Below are 22,351 nucleotides of genomic sequence, written 5' to 3'. Positions count from 1 at the left end.
TTTAAATCATAATCCTCCAGCCTGGCATTTAGCTTCAAACAGGAGAGTAACTATGCTTGGAATGGCCAAATGGTTGGAAAAAGTAGAGCAAACTTAGTAAGGACTGATGATAGAGGGTCTCTCTCATTAAATAAACACCTTCAGGTTCTCCTATCACTTGGAGAACAGGTAATAAACTTCCTCATGGATTCTATGCAAACAGTACTAGATGAGCTTCTGGTTCTAAAATTTATAAGTGTTAAACAGGTATGGTGGCACATGCCTGTCCTCTCAGTGACTTGGAGGCTGGGACAAGAGGATTGCAAGTTCAAAGACAGCCTCAGCAATTTTAATGAGTCCCTGTCTCAAAAAAAGAAAAGGTTTGGCTCAGTGGTAGAGAGCCCCCAGTCCATCCGCCCCCCACCCTACCGAAACAGGGGACTCAGAGGTGATCCATGCAGTTCCTTTCTGCTCTGCAATTTATTTGCCAAGAATGTGCAGCAGTCTGGAGTATTAGGGAGCATTTAGAACTAGAAGAACATTTAGCACATACTCCTCATTTTACCCCTTTCCCCAGGATCCCAGGTACAGGTGGAGCAAAGACTAAAAAACCATTGTCTTCTGAGTCAATACTCTTTTTTGACAATAAATTTAGTCTAAAAATCCAGAAACAGGCTGCACAGACATTGGGATCCTTTTGTTTCTTCATTTTTGTGGAAGTAAGCTTACCTTGGTGATAGACCCCCATGGGAACAGTTGGTAGGTGAGGTCAGAGGGCTGGTCCTGCTGCTGGGGTGTCGGGAGGGCGTCCGGCCAATTGTATTGCTTGGAGATCCCTGGGGTGAAAGCAGAGTAAGCAAAAGTTATCCAAATTCTTTCTATAGAATACAACCTCCCTCTTCCCTTGGTTTTTAAACTCATGTGTAAATGTATAAAATCTGCCACAATAACTCCCTCTCCCAGAATCACAGGGCCCATTTTGAGTGCATATAAACCAAAACTGGATACAGGCATTCTTGGAGCTGAATGACTGAATCAGCTGTGCTAAAGTAACAGACATGACTGAGCATTTTGCCTCTTTTAGTGTTAAAAGGTAAGAGGGACTCAAAGAATGAGTAAATTTGATCTAGTAAAAATTTAACTGATTAAACAAACTAAGAAAAAGGCTGTTATCAGTGTCAGGTTCATTCATTCTCCAGGAATATGCCAGGATCTGACATGATCCCACCTTGAGGAATACCACAATCTACAAGCAGAGAGAACAAGGCAGCTGGCTCTCCTCAGTGTGAGTGCTAGATATGGGACACCCAAAGGTCATGATGAGCACTGGGGCACCAACTGCAGCCGGCACTCACCACACTCGTGTTACTGGAGTTCTTGAGGTGGTTATGCAGGAGTTTGGTGGCACCATCCTGGAATGTTTTGGGCAAGGCACCAAGTAACATGGTAAATTCTGGAGTGTTCAATTCAAACAGAGAGATGAGCACAATCTGTGCTGCCTAGAAGAAGAATCAGAGTTAATTTCCATCAAAATGTTAATTAGAGTTGTTTGGTTTGTTTTTGGTAACAGAGATTGAACCCAGGGGCACTTAATCACTGAGCCACATGCTCAGACTTTTTTTTTTTTTTTTTTTAATTTTGAGACAGGGTCTTGTCAAGTTTGTAGACTCTCACTAAGTTGCTGAAGCTGGTCTTGAACTTGCAATCGTCTTGCCTCAGCCTCCCGAGCACTGGGATTACAGGCCTACATCACTGCGTTTGACTATAAACTTGATAAACAGATAAATAAAACAATCAAGTTTTTAAAAGCTTAAGATTGCTCGCTCCCCTTCTAAGAAGTCAGACCTGAATAGGGCTCCCAGTGTAAACTAGAAAGAATAAATTTCTAGATAAGTGACTGTTCGGTTATCCTAAGAAACTTCCTTCCTTCAACCCCATTTCTCTTGACTATGCAATACTAAGCAATAAAGAGGAGAGTTTAAATACATCTGAAAAACTGACTTTTATGCCTAGAAGCCAAGATGATTTTGGAAAGTAAACATGGGGTGGTATTAAGTAAAAATGTGCTCTTTTGCCTTCTGGAAAGTGTTTACTTTTCTTTATTAATTGAGACAACACATTGCAGGACTATTGCAGGACCTGCTGGCAGCATATGGGAAGCAATTAGCTGATAAAAGAGTACCAGGTGAAATCAGGCTTTCCAGCAAGTGCTTTCCGAGGTACTGATTTAGTAGCAGGCAATATGAGTTAAAAAGCAATGCCTGAGCTGGGCATGGTAGTGCATAGCTGCAATCTCAACCACTCGGGAGGCTGAGGCAGGAAGACCACAAGTAAGAGACTAGCATTAACAATTTAGCAAGAGCCTGTCTCAAAATTAAGAAGACTGGAAAATGTAACTCAGTGCTGAAGCCATCCCTGGGTTCAATCCCTAGTATACAAAAAAAAAAAAAAAAAAAAAAGGGCAATGCCCAAGGAGGAATTAATTAATTTACAAGGGTCTTGGTTTACAAAAGCTAAGCCAAAAGAAAATATTGGTAAATACCCGATTGGCATTTATTGATTTCTAAGAGTCGAGAGGAAGGAAAAAAATTATGAAAAACTGTTATTGTGGATACAATAACTTTTTTATTCATTTTTAATTAAGAGCATAAAGTCTTTCTAAGACTGTAATTTCTAGAACTGCAGTCATTATTTGAAATGCTTTTTCCCATGACAGGAAATATTTTATAAAATTGTGCTTGCTGAGAATTCTCTGGGAAAAAGAAATACAAAAAAATACCTCAATGTTTTTACAATGTTAAAATTAACTCTAGGTCCAGTTAGGACAAGATTACTTTTGTGGCTGAAGAAAGAAAAAAAAATTCAAAGACCCAAATCAAAAAGTATCAGTAGACTAACAGAATAAAAAATTACTTTTTCAGCATTTCAAAAGCATTAATTAAAGCAAAGCATTGGGCAAAAAGCACACTATCTTTTCCCTTGATCTCCAAAGATAGTCAGTAATAGCCTTTTCACCCAAGTTAAATCACAAGTGATAAGTGTACTTTTGTGATACAGGCAAAAAACAATATTACTGGTTGTACTAAAATATACTTTTCTGCATTTCCTTACTAATATATTTGCATCATTACATGAAGGAATCTATTTCACAACCAATTTAATGTACTGTTAACATGACTTGTACCTTTGTATAACAGAACAAATTTCAAATATCATGCAAAGTTACCTGTGTATTTAAAACATTTCATTAGATGTTAGGGAAAAAAACATGCAGGAAAAACTACACTGCAAGGAGAAAGAATGAAAGAACTGGAATTTTAGCAGGAAATAACATCCACATTGACAATTTATTAAAAAAAGACAGGCACTTAGATTTTGAGGACTGAAAATGGCATTTGCAAACTATAAAATGTACCAATGAATTCTTAAATAATATATCTTTATGTGAAATGTGCCATTGTCTTTAAGAGACCACATTTCTTCCCAAAATTATAGGTTATCTAATGCCACTAACTTGATGTTTTTCATGAAGCAAATTGTAAAATATGAAGGATCTTTCAGGAATAGGAAGACTGCAAAACACCAGGTCTAAAAATTATGTAAATTCATGGCTACCTACTATGAGCAACAATTATCTCTGTGGGTAAAGAAAGTGCACAACGGCCAGGCACGCAACGGCTCTAAGCACCTTAGTGAGAATCCTGACTCAAAAAATTAATAAATAAAAGAAGAATAAAAAAAGGGGGGGGGCTGGGGATGTGGTTCAGTGATAAGGTGTTAAGTGGTAAGGGTCTCTGGGTTAAATAAAAATTTTAAAAAAGAAAATGCACAATAGACTTTTCATTTCTGACCCCTACCCAGTCTGTTTTCAATAATTCCAATGTTGAGTTTTAATAAGAAATCAAATAGAAACAGGGAATTCTGAAACTATACCTAGTTAGACAGATGTGCTTGTGTGTGTGTGTCTTAGATGTATAGATGAATAAGGCTCATTTTTCAAAATGTAAATGCAAACGATTTTATATAGTTTTTAAAAGTCATTGGTTTATGGTGCTTTCTAAGTAAAATCGTTTCCTAATGAGATCCAAGCTCCAGAAATGGCAAGTATCATTTAAGTATGTTCTTTAAAAAATAATTTTTAAATTGAAGCTGTACAGAGAATAAGACTTTTTGGTCATAAAATAAAGTTTCAGAGTGCAGCTGGCTTTTTCTAATGGACAACTCCGGGGCAACTTTAAGGATCAAATGGCAACTTTAGAGGAAATGATTCTCAGTCACATCCTTATAGTGGGATTTGGGGACAGGATGGGATAAAAGGTCCTTCACATCTTAGTGATATGGTCTGAAGAGAACTCCTGGGCTGCCAACTGCCTTGAATGCTGTATACCTCACTGCAGGAAGAAATTCTTCCTAGCAGACAGGATGTAGATGAAGCTTTACCAAATCCTTCAGTGCTGATATTAATTTGGGGAAACTTTAAATTTGGGAGAAAAAGCAAAGAGTTTTCTAATTTATTAAACATCTCTTTATTGCTGGTTTCAGAGGTTGTTATTAAAATTGCTTTATAAATCACCAAATAGAAGGTATTTCAAAACCTTCAGACCTTCCTCATTTAGTATCTCTCCTTTTCACCATCCCATTGATCCATGGTGTGGTGGTGGTCTACACCACAGTCAACACCACTGTTCTGCTGGAAAGGTGGTTAATCAGACAACATCCCAACACCAACAATGAGACAGGAGCACACACACGCTCACACAGTATTGTATTAATTTTTGGTTCTGCAAAATCTTTCTGGTAACTGGTATTAATAATCTAATAAACACAAACAATGAAGTATGCTGTTTGGAATTAGTACGCGGTTTCCGGTCTACCTGTTTACAATTTTCTTCCAAGTTTCCTTCTCCAGGCCCAGAACAGGTGGATGCTGACCTAGTGGGGAAATCCTCCCCTACTCGACTACGCTGAAGCGGGGACTGGCAAACAGGAAAGTGGGAGGGGAGGGGATCAGAGAGAGGCAGAGAGTGCTTAACCAAGCCGGCTGTAGGCTGGAAAAGCAATCTGGTTTCTTACATGAAATCACCGAGGCACATAAAATCAAAAGTTGGGAATAATAAGAATCTGAGACCCTCAATCATTTACTAGGTTCTTTATTCAATGATTCCAAACCTTCCTGGAAGCAGGAATACTCTCGTTTCATATGAGGAGGTGGAAATTCAGAGGTCAAAATAAGGCTTGAGAGCTGTAATTAAGTGGAAACTGAAATCTGATGATCAAACCCTTAGCTTTTTGATCAGGCTCTGTTGCCTCAGAGATTTTTTTTTTTTTAAGTCATTTAGAAATTTCAACTTTAAGGCCATTTGTATACTTTTTCTGTTCTAACCAACAGCATCTTTATGCTTCCTAGGTTTCTTTGCCATTTCTCCATTTCCTGAATTTTTAGAGTCAACACGTGGGGGCTAGGACTTACCAAATAATTATGGAAGAATGGGGTCAACCCACTGAGAGAGACACCAAAGCCTTGGTAGGCAATGTGAGGAGGGTGCTCATGTATACACCTATGCAATCCTCTCCCCTATGTGGACTGTGGCAGAGAGATTTTGTGGATATAATGAGGCCCCTAATTGGTTGACTCTGAGTTAAATCAAAGGGAAGAATAACCTGGGTGGGTCTGATCTGATCAGGTGAGTCCTGACAAGGCTGGAGAGATTCTCCTACTGGCTTTTAAATTTTTTTCTTAACTATGAAGATGAGTTTTGCTGAACAGCAAATTCATGGTTGACGGTTTTTCTTTCAGCACTTTGAATGTTATCCTACTGCCTTCTGTTCCCCAGGGTTTCAGATGAGAAATCATTTGTTAATCTTACTGAGGATGCCTTGGGCATGATGCCTTCTTACTGCTCTCCGGTTTCTACCTTCAGCTTTCAACAGTTCCATCTGAAGTTCCTAGGGGTGAATCCTTTCCTTTCTCCCTCTCCTTTAATTCTTACTCAGAGTTGGAACTGCTTAAGTACAAAGATTAAAGTTTTTATCAAACTCGGGAAGTTTCTGGACATGATGTCTTCAAATATTCTCCTGCTGATTAGGAAGTAGCACATGTCCTGGTGGGCAGCATGCCACAAGCTGTGAATGGCCCCTGTGTGAAAGCAAGAAAGCAGGCTCCTCAGTCCTACACCTGTGAGAAACTGCACTCTGTCAAGAACAGAGCCTCAGATGAGACGGAAGCCCCCGATAGCAGCTGTGTTTCAGCTTGGTGAAAGTCTAAGCAGAGGACCCAGAGAACACACGCCAGACTGCTGACCTACAGAAACTGAGAGGTCATAAATGTATGTGGTCTCCAGTGACTAGGTTTTATGGTAAGTTGTTAGGCAACAGAAAACGAATGTAGAAGCCAAAAGAAGAGACTATGACTTTTCAAGTATAGCTTCAAAATGTCATTTGAAATGAGATCATTTCCCTGTGGGTGTTTGTATTAGTTTATTGAATATTATTTTACCAGATGCCTACTGTGTTAGTCAGCTTTGCATCACTATCACAAAACACCGAGATAAACAATTTATAACAAGGAAAGGTTTGTTCTGGCTCCCAGTTTCAGAGGTTGCCGTCCACAGTTGGTTACTTTGCCTGCTTGCTTTGGGCCTGTAGTGGCACAGTTCATCATGGTGAGAGAACATGGCAGAGGTAGCCTGTTCACCTCATGGTGACCCAGAAGCAGAGAAAGAAAGGAAGTGACCAGGGTCCCAATATCTGCCTCAAGGACAACCCCCGATTACCTGACTTCCTCCCACAAGGTCCCATCTAAAGGTTCTACCACTTCTCAATAGTGCCATAGGCTGTGAACCAAGGGGGTCTATGGGGACATTCCAGATCCAAACTGTAACTCTATGGGTACTATACTGGTGCTCAGCATGGAGGGTGACCAAGACAGTCTCCAGTGTTCAACTTCCTCAGAATTCTCTGCTTAGACACATTGGTCTACTCTCTGCTCCCAGACAAACCTCATCTTTTCAACATCGACACTGCCCTTCTCCAAAGCTCACCACTTAGGAAAATCTCCTCCATATTTTATGATGACAGATGAATCCTGTTCTCTAAGAAGCTTTCCCTAATCAATGCAACACGCATTGAGTTGACAACAGACAGAAAACCAAGCAGGCTAAAGGAAGACTTGAAGGGTCCCAACCACTAGACTGGGCTCACAGACAACAAAGGGAATTAGGGAAGGCTCTAGGGAACATCGAGGCCGGGCCTACTCCTGAAGATACTGAAGAACTAGGCTGAGCAGAATAGAATTTGTAGTAATCAGGTCAAGACTACTTCGGCAGTCTGTATGTCTTGAAGTTCAATTCCAGGGCAATGGTCTAAAATAATGGGCCTCAGCTCTGCATTAAAAATCAAGATTGCAAGGACTCTAATCAAAAAATTTTAAAAAGCCCTAGGGACAGATTCTACACTACATCAATAAAATCAGATTGCCTAGGAGTGGAGACCAGAAATCTAGGGTGATTTTAATTTGCAGCCAGAACTGAGAACTATTGATCTAAAATTTCTCAAGTTTCTCTTAAGGGGTTGAGGAGGCTGTAGCTCAGTGGTAATGTGCTTGCCTTGCATGTGTGAGGCACTGGGTTCGATCCTCAGCACCACATAAAGATACTGTGGGTTCACCTACAATTAAATAAATATTTTAAAAATTTTTTTCTCTTAAGATCAAGACTACTGTACCTGAACCAGAAACTAGCTTTAAGCTAGATCTAAAGGGAAGGAAGTAGCCCTCACAATGGGATGAGGGAGAAGCAAGAATGCAGTGGAAACAGCACATCAAGGGAGACATGGCTTTGTGAAATAACAGCAGATAATGCAAAATAACTGAAAATAAACTGTAGATTATTCAAACAGTAAATGGACCATGTGATCACTTGCAATAAATCTAATTTTCTAGTCATATCTGACCTGTGTTAGCATTAGAATAAGCTGTAATTCTAGAGCCCCAGGCTAAATAATTCAAGGAAGGAAGTTCCTACAATGTCCTGATTAGAAAAGAACAATAAATCCTAGTTTAGATTTTCTAATGTGCATTTCCACGGCAAGCAGACATTAGGTTCAAACTTGGTTACTCGCAAACAGGCCCTAACTACAGCAAGATGCAAATCTAAAACACATTTAGGCCCATGTAGGAAATACTTACAAGGAAGATTTGCCTCTAAAGCACATCCTCACACTGACACAGACAGCTGTGGTTTGAGTAGCTTTCAAGAGTCCACAGTAATTGAAGGTTTGGTCCCTAGAGTGGTACTACTAAGAGGTGGTTTACCTTTAAAAAGTGGGGCATAGGGCTGGGGTTGTAGCTCAGTAATAGCTTGCCTAACACATGTGAGGCACTGGGTTCGATTCTCAGCACCACATATAAAGAAAGATCCACTGACAACAAAAAATACGGAGGGGGAGGGGGAAGAGGGGGGAGGAGGGGGTGGTGGGGGAGGAGGGGGTGGTGGGGGAGGAGGGGGTGGTGGGGGAGGAGGGGGAGAGGAGGGGGAGGAGGAGGAGCCCAGTGGGAGATCCTTAGGTTACTGGGGGCATGTTCTTCAAAGGGACTGTGGGTCTCTAGTCTCCGTCCTCCTGTTTTGTGAGATATGTTCTTCAGTGTGCCTCAGCCACGCTGTGATGCATCCAAAAAAGGGGCCTCATAGGGCCAGCATCATGCCCTGAACCTCTGAAACTGTAAGCTGAATAAACCTCTTCTTCTTCATAAATATCCCGTTACATATTTTATTATAGGGATGAAAAGTGGACTAACATGCATACAGATGTGTCATAACTAAAGAGAGAAAGCTAGCAACTGTTTTTGGAGATTATAGGGACTGGAACCAAGGGCTTGAGCTAGGTAAGCACTCTTCCACTGGGCCACCTCCCTAGCCCGAGCAACTTAAATTTTATTTAAGCTTTTTGTTTTTAATCCTGTGATTTAAAAAATTACAACAGAAATATCTGTTCTGACTTTTAAAGCAAATAAAATCATCCAGCCACCCAACTAGTTTATTAAATGTTGTCAATGAAAAAAAAAATTTTGATAAATGTTAAGATATTTTACAACAGGATCATGAATGAAAAATATTAGCTGATATTAGATAATAATTTGAATGAGTGCTTTAAAAAGATTTTCCCTTGTTCCTTTGACAATGAGCAAGTTAGTTTATTGCTAAGTAACAGACAGTGAGAATTAAATGGACCATGATCCTTCTAAAGAAATCTCTTAGATAATTCTTTGGTTCTTCTCTTTGAACTCCGTCAGAGTTCATTGTCTATTTGCACTAGGAAATGCACCAATCATGCTGAACACTGCTTAGGATCACCCTTCCCTTTTCCCTGTCTGGATCCAGGTGGTCCACATTTTCCATCCTGCCCCAAGGCCAAAGGGCTACTGGTAGGGATGGCTGAGGAAGGAGTAGAATACAGAAGAAGAAAATGCCAGGTTGTGAGTTCACACAAATAACCACCTTGGAGTTCTGAAGGCAGAACTGAGAAATTTGGGCTTTAAAAAACATGAAAAGCAAAGCTTTTATATAAAGTAAAAGTTTGTAACAACCACGTGTGAAACCCAAGCTTTGGAAACACCCCTGATAAGAAGAGAATGAGGACAATAGCTATAACAGCCCCAATATGAACTCACACTCTGACTGTAGTGTGTCGGGGACTGATTAAATGCTTTACTGTCATCCTTTTAATGGTCTGTGAAGCAGATTAGTTAACAAGAGAAGGAGTAGTAGCCTGTGCTCTACCATGTTACATGCCTCTCAATGTTATTTCAGAAGAAGCAAATATTTCTCTTGAGCTACTAAAATGACAACAAAACAATGTGTAGGTATCAGGTGTTTAAAAAATCTGAATTCTGTCCCCACGCCACTCCATTTCCCAAATCACAGACAGCATGTTCCAAATGTGGCATATAACTAGATGTTTATTTGCTCCTCTTAAAGTGAAGAATCTGTTCTATCTTATCAAACTTTTCAACTACAGGCACCCCACTTTATTATCAGGCACCCCACAGCCTGCTAGATCTACAATTGCATCTTCAAAGCACAAGTCAGACTGTTCAGTGTTCTTGAAAAAGACACTAGACTGCTAGTGCTTTCATACCACAAAATGATAAAAATGGACACCTGGGAAACCACGATCCCATCAGATTTTTCTTGTGATAGTCAAACACTGGAAATGGACATAACAGGAAAGAGAAGAAGAAAACCTTGCTTTTCATAGGAAAAAAGTGCGTGCATGTGTGTGTGTGTGTGTTTGTGGGCAGTTTGCACATTTCTAAATGAATTTCTGGTTTCTAATACACGCCTAGGACAGTCTGTAATTATACTTTAGCTCTTTTGGTCATACCTTTCTCACATCTGAACTCTTTGGTTCTGTTGTCCAGGTAATGATTCTAGAAACAGCAAGCCTTGTCTCGCTAGAGTTTACAAAATCTGTTGGGTCCATCTGTCTGGCCAGAGACTCAATGTATTTCAGGATTGCAACTTTGACCTGAAAGACCAAACAATTAAAAGTATTAAGTATACTCAACCAATCTTTAAATAGAATTCATAAGTGGTGGCCACAGAAAAGTAAACACCATTGAGGGGAAACTCCCTTCCTTTGCCCTAGACTTATACTTCCACATGAAATGACATCCTAATCCTCACAAGTGCTGCCGGACACTTATAGGGCAGCTCTGCCACCAAATGAGAGGGCAGGCTCAACTCTGTAGTTAGTTTTTCACACATTCCAGGCCATGTCCGGCGAGGCAAGCTCGTGCTCTACTCTAACTTTTATATCAACTCGTCAAAAGGGTGTTCATTTATTAGGCCCATAGTGAAACCTCAAGACAAATTCATGATCCAGGAACAGATGACGAATATGACTACACACATCTTCCCTCCCTGTACAACAATAAGAAAATTTAGTCAAGTTATTATCAATAAGATGATTTTCCACATCTTAGAGAGGGATAACATTAAAGAAATATTCCAACAAGATGCTGATCTCAACACATCAGAAATCTTAATTTTCTAGCTTAAATATTAATTGTGAAAAAGATTACTATGCCCAAATGATGGTGAGGATGTGGAACAACAGAAACTCTCATACACTGCTGGTAGAGATGTAATATGTTATACTCATTTTGGCTTCTAAAAAAGCTGACCATGCCTACTTTATGATCCAGCAATTCTTTTACAAGGCACTAAACCAAGAGAAATGAAAACATGTCCACAGAGTGGAAAAGGAATATTCACAGATTTCCTAACTGCTAAACACGAATCATGTATTAAAAAAGTAAATTTTAAGCAACTTTTGAGTTCCTGGGGTTGAACTGTAATGACGAATAGATACTGACCTTGAGGTTTGGAGTCTGAGTTTGATCCACAATAAATCTCATCAAAATGTTAAACTGTTGATCAAATGGAAAGGAGTCCCTAGATTAAAAGAAAAGAGAGTGCTTGCTTTTAAAGATATTGCAAAAAGGAATGTCAGACTACATAACAAAAACATACTGTTATAAATTAATATATGTAAATGCCTATTCACATTCTTTAAATAGTACTTTTCGTTTTGCACAAATACCAAGTACATGTTTATATAGGAAATTTAAGAAAAGGAAAATCTTCCACTAAAGTTACACTAAAGTTACTTTGAGTAGCTCTTTTAAAGATTAAGACCAAACAGCAAACAAGGCAGTAAGGAAGATTCCTCCTGTCCTGCTCAGGGTCATCCTCTCTTCACTCCAGCTACTTTTCTGAATGCTGCTTACCCGAGAAACAGTTCCTATTTCCCAGATCTTATTTTTACAACCCCACTATGCTGCTTCCAGGTGACCTGGCTTAAGCCAAATGTCTGTTTTCTTTGTCTTGGGAACTGCCTATCATCCTATTTTGGTCTGACCAGCATAAAAGAATGCCTGTTCAAAACTCAGCAACAGAAATTCCCCACCCAGCTCAACTCACACACAGAAGCCTGGGGCCCAAGGAACCCCTTCTTTGTTCCATTTCTTGCCTGTGAATGACCCATTTCTCATAGTCATTGTGCATCTCTGAGCCAATCAAGTGACCCTTAGGGACTCCTGGCTAGTGAAAATCAGTGCTCTCTCCCTTAAAACGTGGCAATTACTAGTACCAGTTAAAAACTGCCTAATGGAGCACTATGTAGATAACGCTGATAGGATTTCTACATCAACGGAAGATAATGCAATCGGCAAGTCCTATTACAACTGAGGCTGTGTTGGTTACATTTTTTTCTTTGGAAACTTTTAGAAACCTTTCCTAGTCTATAGAAGTACAGTAAAATGAATAAAAATGTAGGTGTGAATCTACAAATATTTGAAGCAAATAATATCTATGATCACAGAATTGTTATGAAAATTAAAATAAATGATATAAGAAAAACAATAAATTTTATGAAGTGGTGCATATTAAGTGCCACCATTATCAGTATCATAATTACTAACAGAAAGCAAACCTGACCCACAGCACCCTTTCCTCTCATGTCTATCTGCACCCTGGAAGTTCTGAGGACTGCTTCTGGAGACCAAGTGCACGTCAGTTGTCAGTACACCCAACTTAAGTGACTGGTTGACACACTGCACACAAAATGCTGCTCCTTGCTTGTGCAGCAAGGGGATGAGTGGAGAATATACTTCAGGCACTGGTGTGTTTAGCCAGGAAATGCACCCTGTTGTTAGCTCAGCCACAGAGAGGAAACTCAGGCAGATTAGAATCTGTGGAGCACCTCTGAGCCACCACTGAAAGTCCCTCCAAATAACCACTGGATGGTTCCAGATGAACTTCAACAGCTGCACAGCTCAGCAGCTGAAACAAAGAAGGGAATCACAAAAATACCCTAGGGACTCAGAACAAGTCTACTGAGATTAGATTTTGTTTTACGGAAAGGGGCAGCCATGAAAATTAGAAAGAGGACACACTATATTTCTTAATTACCAAAGTTTAGTTTTCAGAATATTATAAACTATAGCCTATTTGTTTTTTTGGAAATAGTACTTTTAACTTTATAGAAATCCTAAATTAACACATCCTTATGTAGAAAATAGTAATAATAAAAAGAAAATGTCCCAAAATACATTCTAAAGTTACTTTGGGTAGCTATTTTAAAGATTAAGACTAAGCAGTAACCTTTAAGAGTATAATCTTAATCCATTAAGTTCTAAATTTTTAGTTCTGCAAATGTAACAAATATTCAAATATTATTTCAAAGTTATCATAAGTGGCATATTTGTTGTTCAGTTTAAGTATTTATAGGTGTCCCACATCTGGGTCAGTGGGACAAAATGATTAATATGCCCGTCATTCCTAAAAATCTGAAATGGACCTTTCCTTCATAAATTCACTTAATTTAAGTGACCCAGAGATCAGATCTGGCTTATACATTTTGTTTGGCCTTTAGAGGCATAAGTAATGTGTTTCCCAAATCTTTATTTCTGACCTTTTTTGAAAACTATGGTTTCACTGGGCACACATCCCACAGCCTGTCAATAACTCCCTTCTCATCACTCGTTTCTACCAGCTGTATCAGTCTATCAATTCCTGGCCACACCTTCCATTGTAATGCTCCCTAATTCCATTAAATTTAATCATCCAAACAGAGAGTCTAGTTTGAAAGTCTTATTCTGAATGCAGCATGTTACTTTTGAGTTTATAGGAAATCAGAAGAAAGGTATTTTATAACAGTACAAATTAGAAGGTTAACCAAAAGAAAAACCCCTGGCATCAGAGTATGGAGGGACAAATGTGTGTAAGGCAGCCAGAGTCCTGCACTACCTGCATGGATGGGGACGGGGAAGGGCATTTGCTGCTGTTAGTGGTGTGAGCTGGACAGAAAATAAAGGTACAAGCACTACCTCTACCCCACACTCAGGAAGGGAGGACACATGCCTACAGAGCAGCCTGGAGTCACAGAAGCAGAGAGAGGAGCAATGATCAAAAATCCTGGATGCTAATTCCCAGATGGCCACTAACACCAAGTGTGAGCCTGGGCAAAGTAGTCTGCTTCTCACTGATGATATGAACATCATCTTTAAGGTCCTTTGTTTTAAAATTTCTATTATTTCAGTTTATAAATAACAACTGGGTTTTATAAGCTGAATATGGTGGCACATGTCTATAATCCCAGTGACTTGGGAGGCTGAGAAAAGAGGATCACAAGTTCGAGACCAGTCTCAGCAACCTAGTAACACCCTCAACAACTCAATGAGACATAGTCTCAAGACAAAAGGTGCAAAGGTGCTGGGAATGTAGCACCTCTAGGTTCAATCCCCAATACCAAAAATAATAATTATTATCATTAGTATTATTATGGGGTCTTATAAAAGTTACTGCTCTAGGGGCTGGGGATAAGCTCAGTTGGTAGAGTGCTTGCCTTGCATGTACAAAGCCCTGGGTTCAATCCCCAGCACCACCACCAATTAAAAAAAAAAAAAAGTTACTGCTTTGATGATAATTTTCTGAGTGATCCAGGAGTCATTCATTTATTTATTTTTAGATTTATTTGTTTCTTTGGTGCTTTACCACTGAGCTACAGCTTTAGTTCTTTTTAGTTTTTAAGACAGCATCTTGATAAGTTGCTGAAGGTCTCACAGTTGCTGAGGTTGGCCCTGAAGATGAGATACTCCTGCCTTAGCTTCCCGAGTCACTGAGATTACAGGCATGCATCCCCGCGAGCAGTTCTGTCTATCCATTCATTTATTCATTCACTCATTTTTATTTTAGCATTAGGAATTGAACCTAGGGACCCTTTACCACCAAGCTATACCACCAGTCCAGTCCTTTTTTATTTGTGTGCATGTATGTATGCGTGTGGTTCTGGGGACTGAACCCAGGGTCTTATGCATGTGAGACAAGCACTCTACCACTGAGCTATATCCCCAGCCCTGTACTTATTTTTTGAGACAAAAGTCTCATTAAGCTGGCCTCGAATCTGTGATCCTCCTGCCTTAGCCTCCCAAATCACTGGGATTACAGGTGTGTACCACATCTGGCTCATCTGTTCTTACTAAAAGATTCATTAATCTCATACATCTCTCTCCATTTCCCACCAGATGACAATGCCAACACTACTGCAAAGTGTCTTCTGAGAACACTTAATTCTAACTCTTGTATACTGAAGATCTATAATGGCACAGACAAGGGAGAAGAGGCTTCTGAACATAGTTTTTAATTTTTTCTGAGCCTTGTAGCTTCTCTTTTCTCATAACAGCTACAAGGCTTACAACTGTTGTAATGTTTATCAAGGAACCGGTCAATTTAAAGACGGTTTCTGAACCAACAATATCTCAACATCATACATTGATAAATTTCCAGTGTGACTTAAAAGAAATTGGTATTGAGAATACTAAGAACTTCAGAAAGATATGAATATTCTAAACATTCTCTTTAAATATTTTATACAGGAAAGATAATCAATTCTCAAAGTTTTACATGTGTCTGAGGCATTCACAAAATACAATGCCAAGTCAAGGAAGATATGGGTATTTCATCTCCTGAACTGTTGGGACATGTCGACAAAAGTCAACAAGAGAACTTGAGAACTGAGCAAGAGAGAAGAGATTTGAGTGGGTGACAAAGACCATGAGTAACAGAAGACGTTGCCAAGAAATCACAGTCGAGACTTGTAACAACATGGCTGAGCCCCTTGACACTCACCTTGTGACATCTAGGGCCTTCTGAACTTTTGCTTGCACAGAGCCAAGTAAATCTGCTCCCATTTTCTTAAGTAATTGTGTGAGAAGGACAAAAAGCCAGTCTTGCAAGTCATCCTTATGAATTATTATAAAATCCACTAGAGTCTCCAAGAACATACTGAAAACCTGAACACAAATGAAAACCAAGAATTTCACATGTCTGATTCATGATTTTATCCAAAGAGTAGAAAGCATTAACAAGGCCCATGCTATTTTTACCCAGACTCTCGTCATTTATGTGAACACTGTTAACAACCGCTCATATTGCAAAGGCAAATGCATTGTGGAAAATGGAGAAAGGAAAAAGGACTGACACTTACTCTCTGTTGTGAATTCCACCGCAAACCAGGCCATGCAACAAAACAAATTCCATGTTAGTCACAGTGAATATCATTTTCATGCAGTTTCTTTAAAAATCCTGAAAAAACTACAAACTGATAAAATACTTGCTCCTCCCTCAATATTAGCCTATAAAAGTTAGTACAAAGAGGAATGAATTTTTCTGAGTTTAATCCTAGAGGCTTTTAAAAAAAAGAGGAGAAAAAGAGAGAGAGAAAAAAAACTCAATTGTCCTAATTCTATACTATTCTTGCTCATTATTGAGTATTCATGGTATAGTATAAGATACAAAAAAAGCCATTCCCTATTGTGTAGCTATTGCCTTTCATCTTAATCAGCTCTTCTGAAGTATGCCAATTTCAGATATTATGAATAAAATATTATAATAAATGATAATGACAGTTCATGTAATTCTTGTACTGCTGTGTAATTATCACAGATATCTAAGGTGAAACAGTCCACAGTGGAATATCTGTGAACCAATTTCAGAGAGATTAGTAGCACCGTGTTTCCCTACCTCTTCAGTGAGCCTTGCTCTACTGAGACAACCCACCAATCACACACCTCCTCGTTTCTAGTGCAGCAACTGTTCACCACCAGGGGTCTCCAGTGAGACAGCTCAGGAAAAAAAAAGCCAGTGGCCCTGGCTGTGGGATTCCTGGCTTCTCTCACAGACAGCTAACAAATATCAACTAAACTGAGACCTCCAAACTCACTGGACAAGAGCCTTCTGATGATAACAAATTTCCTTCTTTATCCTCACATTCTGCTTCTGAATCAGCAATCTAGAGGTAACAGGTAACAGAAATTTCATCAATGTTCAAAACCATCTAATATCCCTTATGGTATAATTCTTACGAAATGTATTATGCTTATGCTTTAACTCTTATTGCTTTTAACATTACCTTAGAGAAAAGTGTGCAAAGATTATATCTTTGAATATCTATATGGCCTCTAAACTTGACCTCTTTTGGGTTTTATTGACATTGTTAATATTATCCTTGTTGTGAAGGTTTTCCGGGAGATTTTTGCAGGGGCATAGAAGTGGAACATCGCCCTGTATTCATTCCCTTTCAGTCTTGTGAACAAAAGGCAAGGGGCCTTATCTGGTTTTTCTGTATCCCTGGCTCATAGCAGGTACTCAGTAAATACCAAATGATTGGATGGATGAGTGTGTGGGTGGGTGGATGCTACTTTAAGGACAATTCCTATGAGGAAGCAAGGATAGAAAAAGAAGACGAAATACAGCTGGCTGGAATTTCACAGTATCATAGGTTGCCTTCTCCCAGCAAGAATTAGAAGAGACCATTTTTTACTAGGGAAACTATAGTGTAATATGGTTAATCCTGCAAGTCAGCATTTAAGATCTGCTTCTGCTGGTTTAGTGTTCCATCAATATCTATACTTTAGTTTCATCCTTTATCTACTTTTGAACTTTCCCTTTATCTTCATCTTTCCATCTTCTTCATCTGAACACATCTAACAGCCTTTAAAGGCTTCCTCCCAAACAATGGTATTTATTTAAAATCTAGACTCTAAGTAATTTTATAAAGTGTCCCTCTCTCTGCATTTCCCCTAGAATGGGCCCTGTCCCACAGTCATGCAGGCACTCTCTTGTCAAAAGGGCCCAGTGTTTCTTTTGGCCCCCAGGAGGTGGGGGCCTCAGCTAATGGTGACCACCATATAGCAAGTTCTTGGGAACAGCGATATTCTATTTGGAGATATAACCTGGTTTTCCAATGAATCCATTCAATAAATACTTCCATTTTCTACCTTGTCCTATGAGAACAAATACTAAAGTTTACAAAAATAATTACATAAATATTTTTTTCACTACAACAACTTTAAAAAATGCACTATATTATATAATCGTCCATTCTAGCACTTGGCCCACTAGAGGGACACAAAAATTAAAATGTTGAATGAATGAAATACTATTATCTGATTCTCTTTCCATGAAAGCTTTCACTTGAAGTTTGAAATTTATGAACATTTAAGTTCTGAAGAATTCCTTTTTATTTTTTATTTTGCAGTATTGGGTATTGAACCCAGGGTGTTTTTGTTTTTAATTTTTTCTGTAGTTGTAGATGGACAGAATGCCTTATTTTGTTTATTTTTATGTAGTGCTAAGGATTGAACCCAGTGCCTCATACAGGCTAGGCAACCACTCTACTACTGAGCCACAGTCCCAGACCAAACCTGGGGTGCTTTGTCTCTGAGCTATGTATCTCCAACTCTTTTTATTTTGACATTATAAGGTTTCACTAATTTGTCCAGCTGGCCTCAAACTTGGAATTCTTAGATTTCAGCTTCCCCAGTAGCTGGGATTACAGGTGTGCACCACCATGCTTGGTTAAAAATTCCATTTTTGAGAGACATAACACATGCTATTGCAGAAATGGGTGTTAAATTTGTAAGGCTGAAACCTCACTGGGGATTTCTCTTTCATTCTTTGGTATTTTACACAGCTCACACACACATGCAGATGGGAATATAAGTATGATCCTAGATTTACCTTGCTATGAGGGTCAGCAAACATTCGGGTGAAGATCTCACACAGTCTCTTCAATTCTACTCGACTAGAGGAAATAAAATAGAAATAAATTAATTTAAAATGTAAAAAGTCATCACTTCAGTTAGTAATAGTTTGCTTTTAAAAATCCTTTAGACCCTAATAGAACCTAATCCAATAATACTGGGTGATTTCAACACACCTCTATCACCAATAGACAGGTCATCCAAACATAAAGTCAATAAGATAATTCTGACATAACTAATACTGTATTATGGACATAACAGACATCTACAGAATATTTTACCCCAAACAACTAAAGTCACTTTCTTCTCTGCAGCTCATGGAATCTTTTCCAAAATAGACCATATTACAGATAATAAGATAAGTCTTAGCAAATATAAACAAACTGACATAATCCTGTGCATATGATCAGGTCATAATGAAATGAAACTAGAAATCAACAGCAAGAAAATTCACAGAAACCACATAAACACAGAGAGTGAACAATATTCTTTTAAATGAAGAATGGATCATAGAAGAAACAAGAGGAGAAAGCAAGAACTTCTGAGAAACAAATGAGAACAGAGACATGACATATCAAAATCTCTTGCACAATATGAAGGCAGTTATAAGAGGAACGTTTTATAGCACTGATTACCTTAAAAATCCAAATAAATAAGCTAATGCTATACTTCAAAGCTTGAGAAAAAGAAGATTAATGTCAAAATCTGTAGAAGATGCAAAAAGATCAAAGATGAAACTAATAAAATTGAGAATAAAAAATACAAAGTATCAATGCAACAAAGAGTTAGTTCTTTGAAAAGATAAACAAGATTGATAAACTCCTAGCCAAACTAACCAACACAGAGAAAAAACCCAAATTAACAACATTAGAGATGCAAAAGGAGATACCACCACAGATACTTCTGAAATCCAGAGGATCATTGGAAATTGTTTTGAAAACTTATATTCCAATAAACTAGAAATTCTGGAAGACACTGATAAATTTCTATATACATATAACCTGTCCAAATTGAAAGAGGAAAATATAGAAAACCTAAAATAGACCAATATCAAGGTATAAAATCAAAAAAGCAATTAAAAGTCTTCCAACAAAGAAAACCCCAGGGCCATATGGATTCTTTATCAACCAGACCTTAAAAGAATAAAGATCAGTTTTCCTCAAATTATTCTATTATTCTCCCAAATACATTCTAGGAAGCCAATATGATCCAAATATCAAAACCAGACAAAGACACATGAAGGAAAGAAAACTATATAGACCAATCTCCCTGAAAAACATAAATGCAAAAATCCTTAATACAATATTAGCAAACCGCATTCACAAACACATTAAGAAGATAGTACAACATGATCAAGTGGGTTTCATCCCAGGGATATGAGATTGGTTCAAACTACATAAATCAACAAATGTAATTCACCACATAAACAGAATTAAAGACAAGAATCACATGAACATCTCAATAGATATAGAAAAGGCTTTTGATAAAATCCAGTACTCATTCATGGTTAAAAACACTAGAGAAGGAATTTACCTCAACATTATATATAACAAACCCAAAGCCAACATCATATCAAGCAGAAAAACTGAAAGCATTTCCTCTAAAATCAGAAATAAGACAAGGATGTCCACCCTCACCACTTCTCTGCAATATAGTTCTTGGAATTCTAGCCAGAGCAATAAGGCAAGAGAAGGAAATTAAAGGGATACAAACAGAAAAAGAAATCAAATTATTTTTGTTGGTTGATGACATTACCCCAACCAAGAAGCCCCCAAAAACTCAAACAGAGATTTCTAGAGCTGATAAATTCAGCAGGATACATTCACAAAGCAATAGCTTTCCCATGCTCCAATACAGAGTCTGCTGAGAAAGAAATCAGGAAGACCATCTCATTCACAATAACCTCAAAAAATAAACAAACTTGGGAAATTAATCTAACACAGGAGGTGAAAGACATCTACAATGAAAACTATAGAATGCTGAAGAAAATGGAAGACCTTCGAAGATGGAAAGGCCTCCCATTAATATTGTCAAAAGGGCCATCTTACCAAAAACACAGATACAATGGAATCTCCATCAAAATACCAATGACATTCTTCACAGAACTGGAAAGTCATTTGGAAGAATAAAAGACCCAGAATAGCCAAAACAATCTTATCCAAGAAAAGTAAAGCAGGAGGCATCACAATACCTAATCTCAAATTCTACTACAGAGCTACAGTAACAAAAACGGCATAGTATCACCTTCAAAACAGACATGAAGATCATGGGAACAGAAAAGAAGACAGAGAGACAAACCCACGTAGCTAAGTCATCCGATATTTGACAAAGGTGCCAAAAATATATGTGGGAGAAAAGACAGCCTTTTAAACTACCTCTAGCCCTCACCCTGGATAGAAGTCAAATCTAAGTGGATCAAAAACTTAGAGGAATTAGATCAGAAACTTTTTAACTGGCTAGAAGAAAAGAGGGTCAACACTCTAATACACTGGCACAGGTACCGATTTCTTTAACAAGACTCCTAAAGCTTAAGAAATAAAACCAAGAATCAGTAGGTGGGACAGCATCAAATTAAAAAGTTCTGCACAGCAAAGAAAATTATTAAGAATATGAAGAGAGAGCCTACAAAATGGGAGAAAATCTTTACCAGTTACTCCTCTGACAGGGGATTAATATCCAGAATATCAGAGTTTAAAAAGCTCAATGTCAAAAACAACAATAACAACAAAAACAACAAAATCATAATCAACAAATGAAAAAAGAATTAAACAGATATTTCTCAAAAGAAACACAAATGGCTAACATATACATGCAAAAATGTTCAACATCTCCAGCACTCAGGGAAATGTTAATCAAAATTATACTGAGATTTCATCTCACTTCAGTCAGAATGGCAATTAACAAGAATACAAATAATAAATTCTGGTGGGGAAAAAGGCACACTCATGCACTGGTGGTAAGACTGCAAATTAGTACAATCATGCTGGAAAGCAGTATGGATATACCTTAAAACCATATGACCCAGCTATCCCACTCCTTAGTGCTTATACAAACTAAAATCAGCATACTATGGTGATACAGCCACATCAATGTTTACAGCAGCACAACTTATAATAGTCAAGTTATGGAACCAGTCCAGGTGCCCATTCATGAACAGATAAAGAAAATGTGGTATATGTACATAATGGAATTTTACTCAGCCATAAATTAGAATGAAATTATAGCATTTTCCAAGTAAATGGATCATCATTCTAAGTGAAATAAGTCAGATTCAGAAAATTAAAGGTCAAATGCTTTCTCTCATACATGAAAGCTAGAGCAAAGTAAGGGGGGAAAATGTTGTTGGGGTGTTATCAAATATTATAAAGACAGAGGAAGATCAGCGGAATAGAAGGAGATTGAAGTGGAGGGAGGAGGCAATGAATGAACTTGACAAAACTGTGCCGTGTGCATATATGAATACATTACAGTGAATTCTACCTGTATGAATATTTATAAAATACCAATTAAAAATAAATAAATGAGTGGAAAACAGACCAGTAGAACAGAGGAAGAAGAATAGGGGTAGGTAAGAGGGGAGGGAAAGAAGAAGAAATGGACAATGAAATTGACCAAATTATGTTATGTGTATATACAAATACACCACAATTTTATACATATATAAAATATATCACTATTCTTTACGTTTCTCATACACCAATTAAAAAAAACAGGAGAAAATAACTTTGTTTCTGTCAACTACGCAGCTTTACCTAATCTATATTTATG

General features: G+C 38.2%; 1 protein-coding gene across 6 annotated transcripts in view; it reads right to left on the bottom strand.

Moving 5' to 3' along the window:
* Clasp1 (cytoplasmic linker associated protein 1) overlaps nt 1-22,351 on the bottom strand; it is a 272,883-nt gene that overhangs the window by 43,993 nt on the left and 206,539 nt on the right. For all 6 annotated transcript variants that reach the window (XM_076865838.2, XM_076865837.2, XM_076865839.2 and 3 more), the window contains 6 exons: nt 18,561-18,624; nt 15,669-15,832; nt 11,354-11,432; nt 10,360-10,503; nt 1,335-1,478; nt 709-815 (listed from right to left, as the gene is read on the bottom strand). In XM_076865838.2, the coding sequence (XP_076721953.1) occupies nt 709-815; nt 1,335-1,478; nt 10,360-10,503; nt 11,354-11,432; nt 15,669-15,832; nt 18,561-18,624 (702 nt within the window). The remainder of the gene's footprint in view (nt 1-708; nt 816-1,334; nt 1,479-10,359; nt 10,504-11,353; nt 11,433-15,668; nt 15,833-18,560; nt 18,625-22,351) is intronic.

The sequence above is a fragment of the Callospermophilus lateralis genome, chromosome 9, assembly GCF_048772815.1.
Source record: "Callospermophilus lateralis isolate mCalLat2 chromosome 9, mCalLat2.hap1, whole genome shotgun sequence".
In the NCBI taxonomy this organism is placed as follows: Eukaryota; Metazoa; Chordata; class Mammalia; order Rodentia; family Sciuridae; genus Callospermophilus; species Callospermophilus lateralis.
Note: the sequence above shows the minus strand (reverse complement) of the source record. Positions and strands in the feature narration are given on the sequence as shown.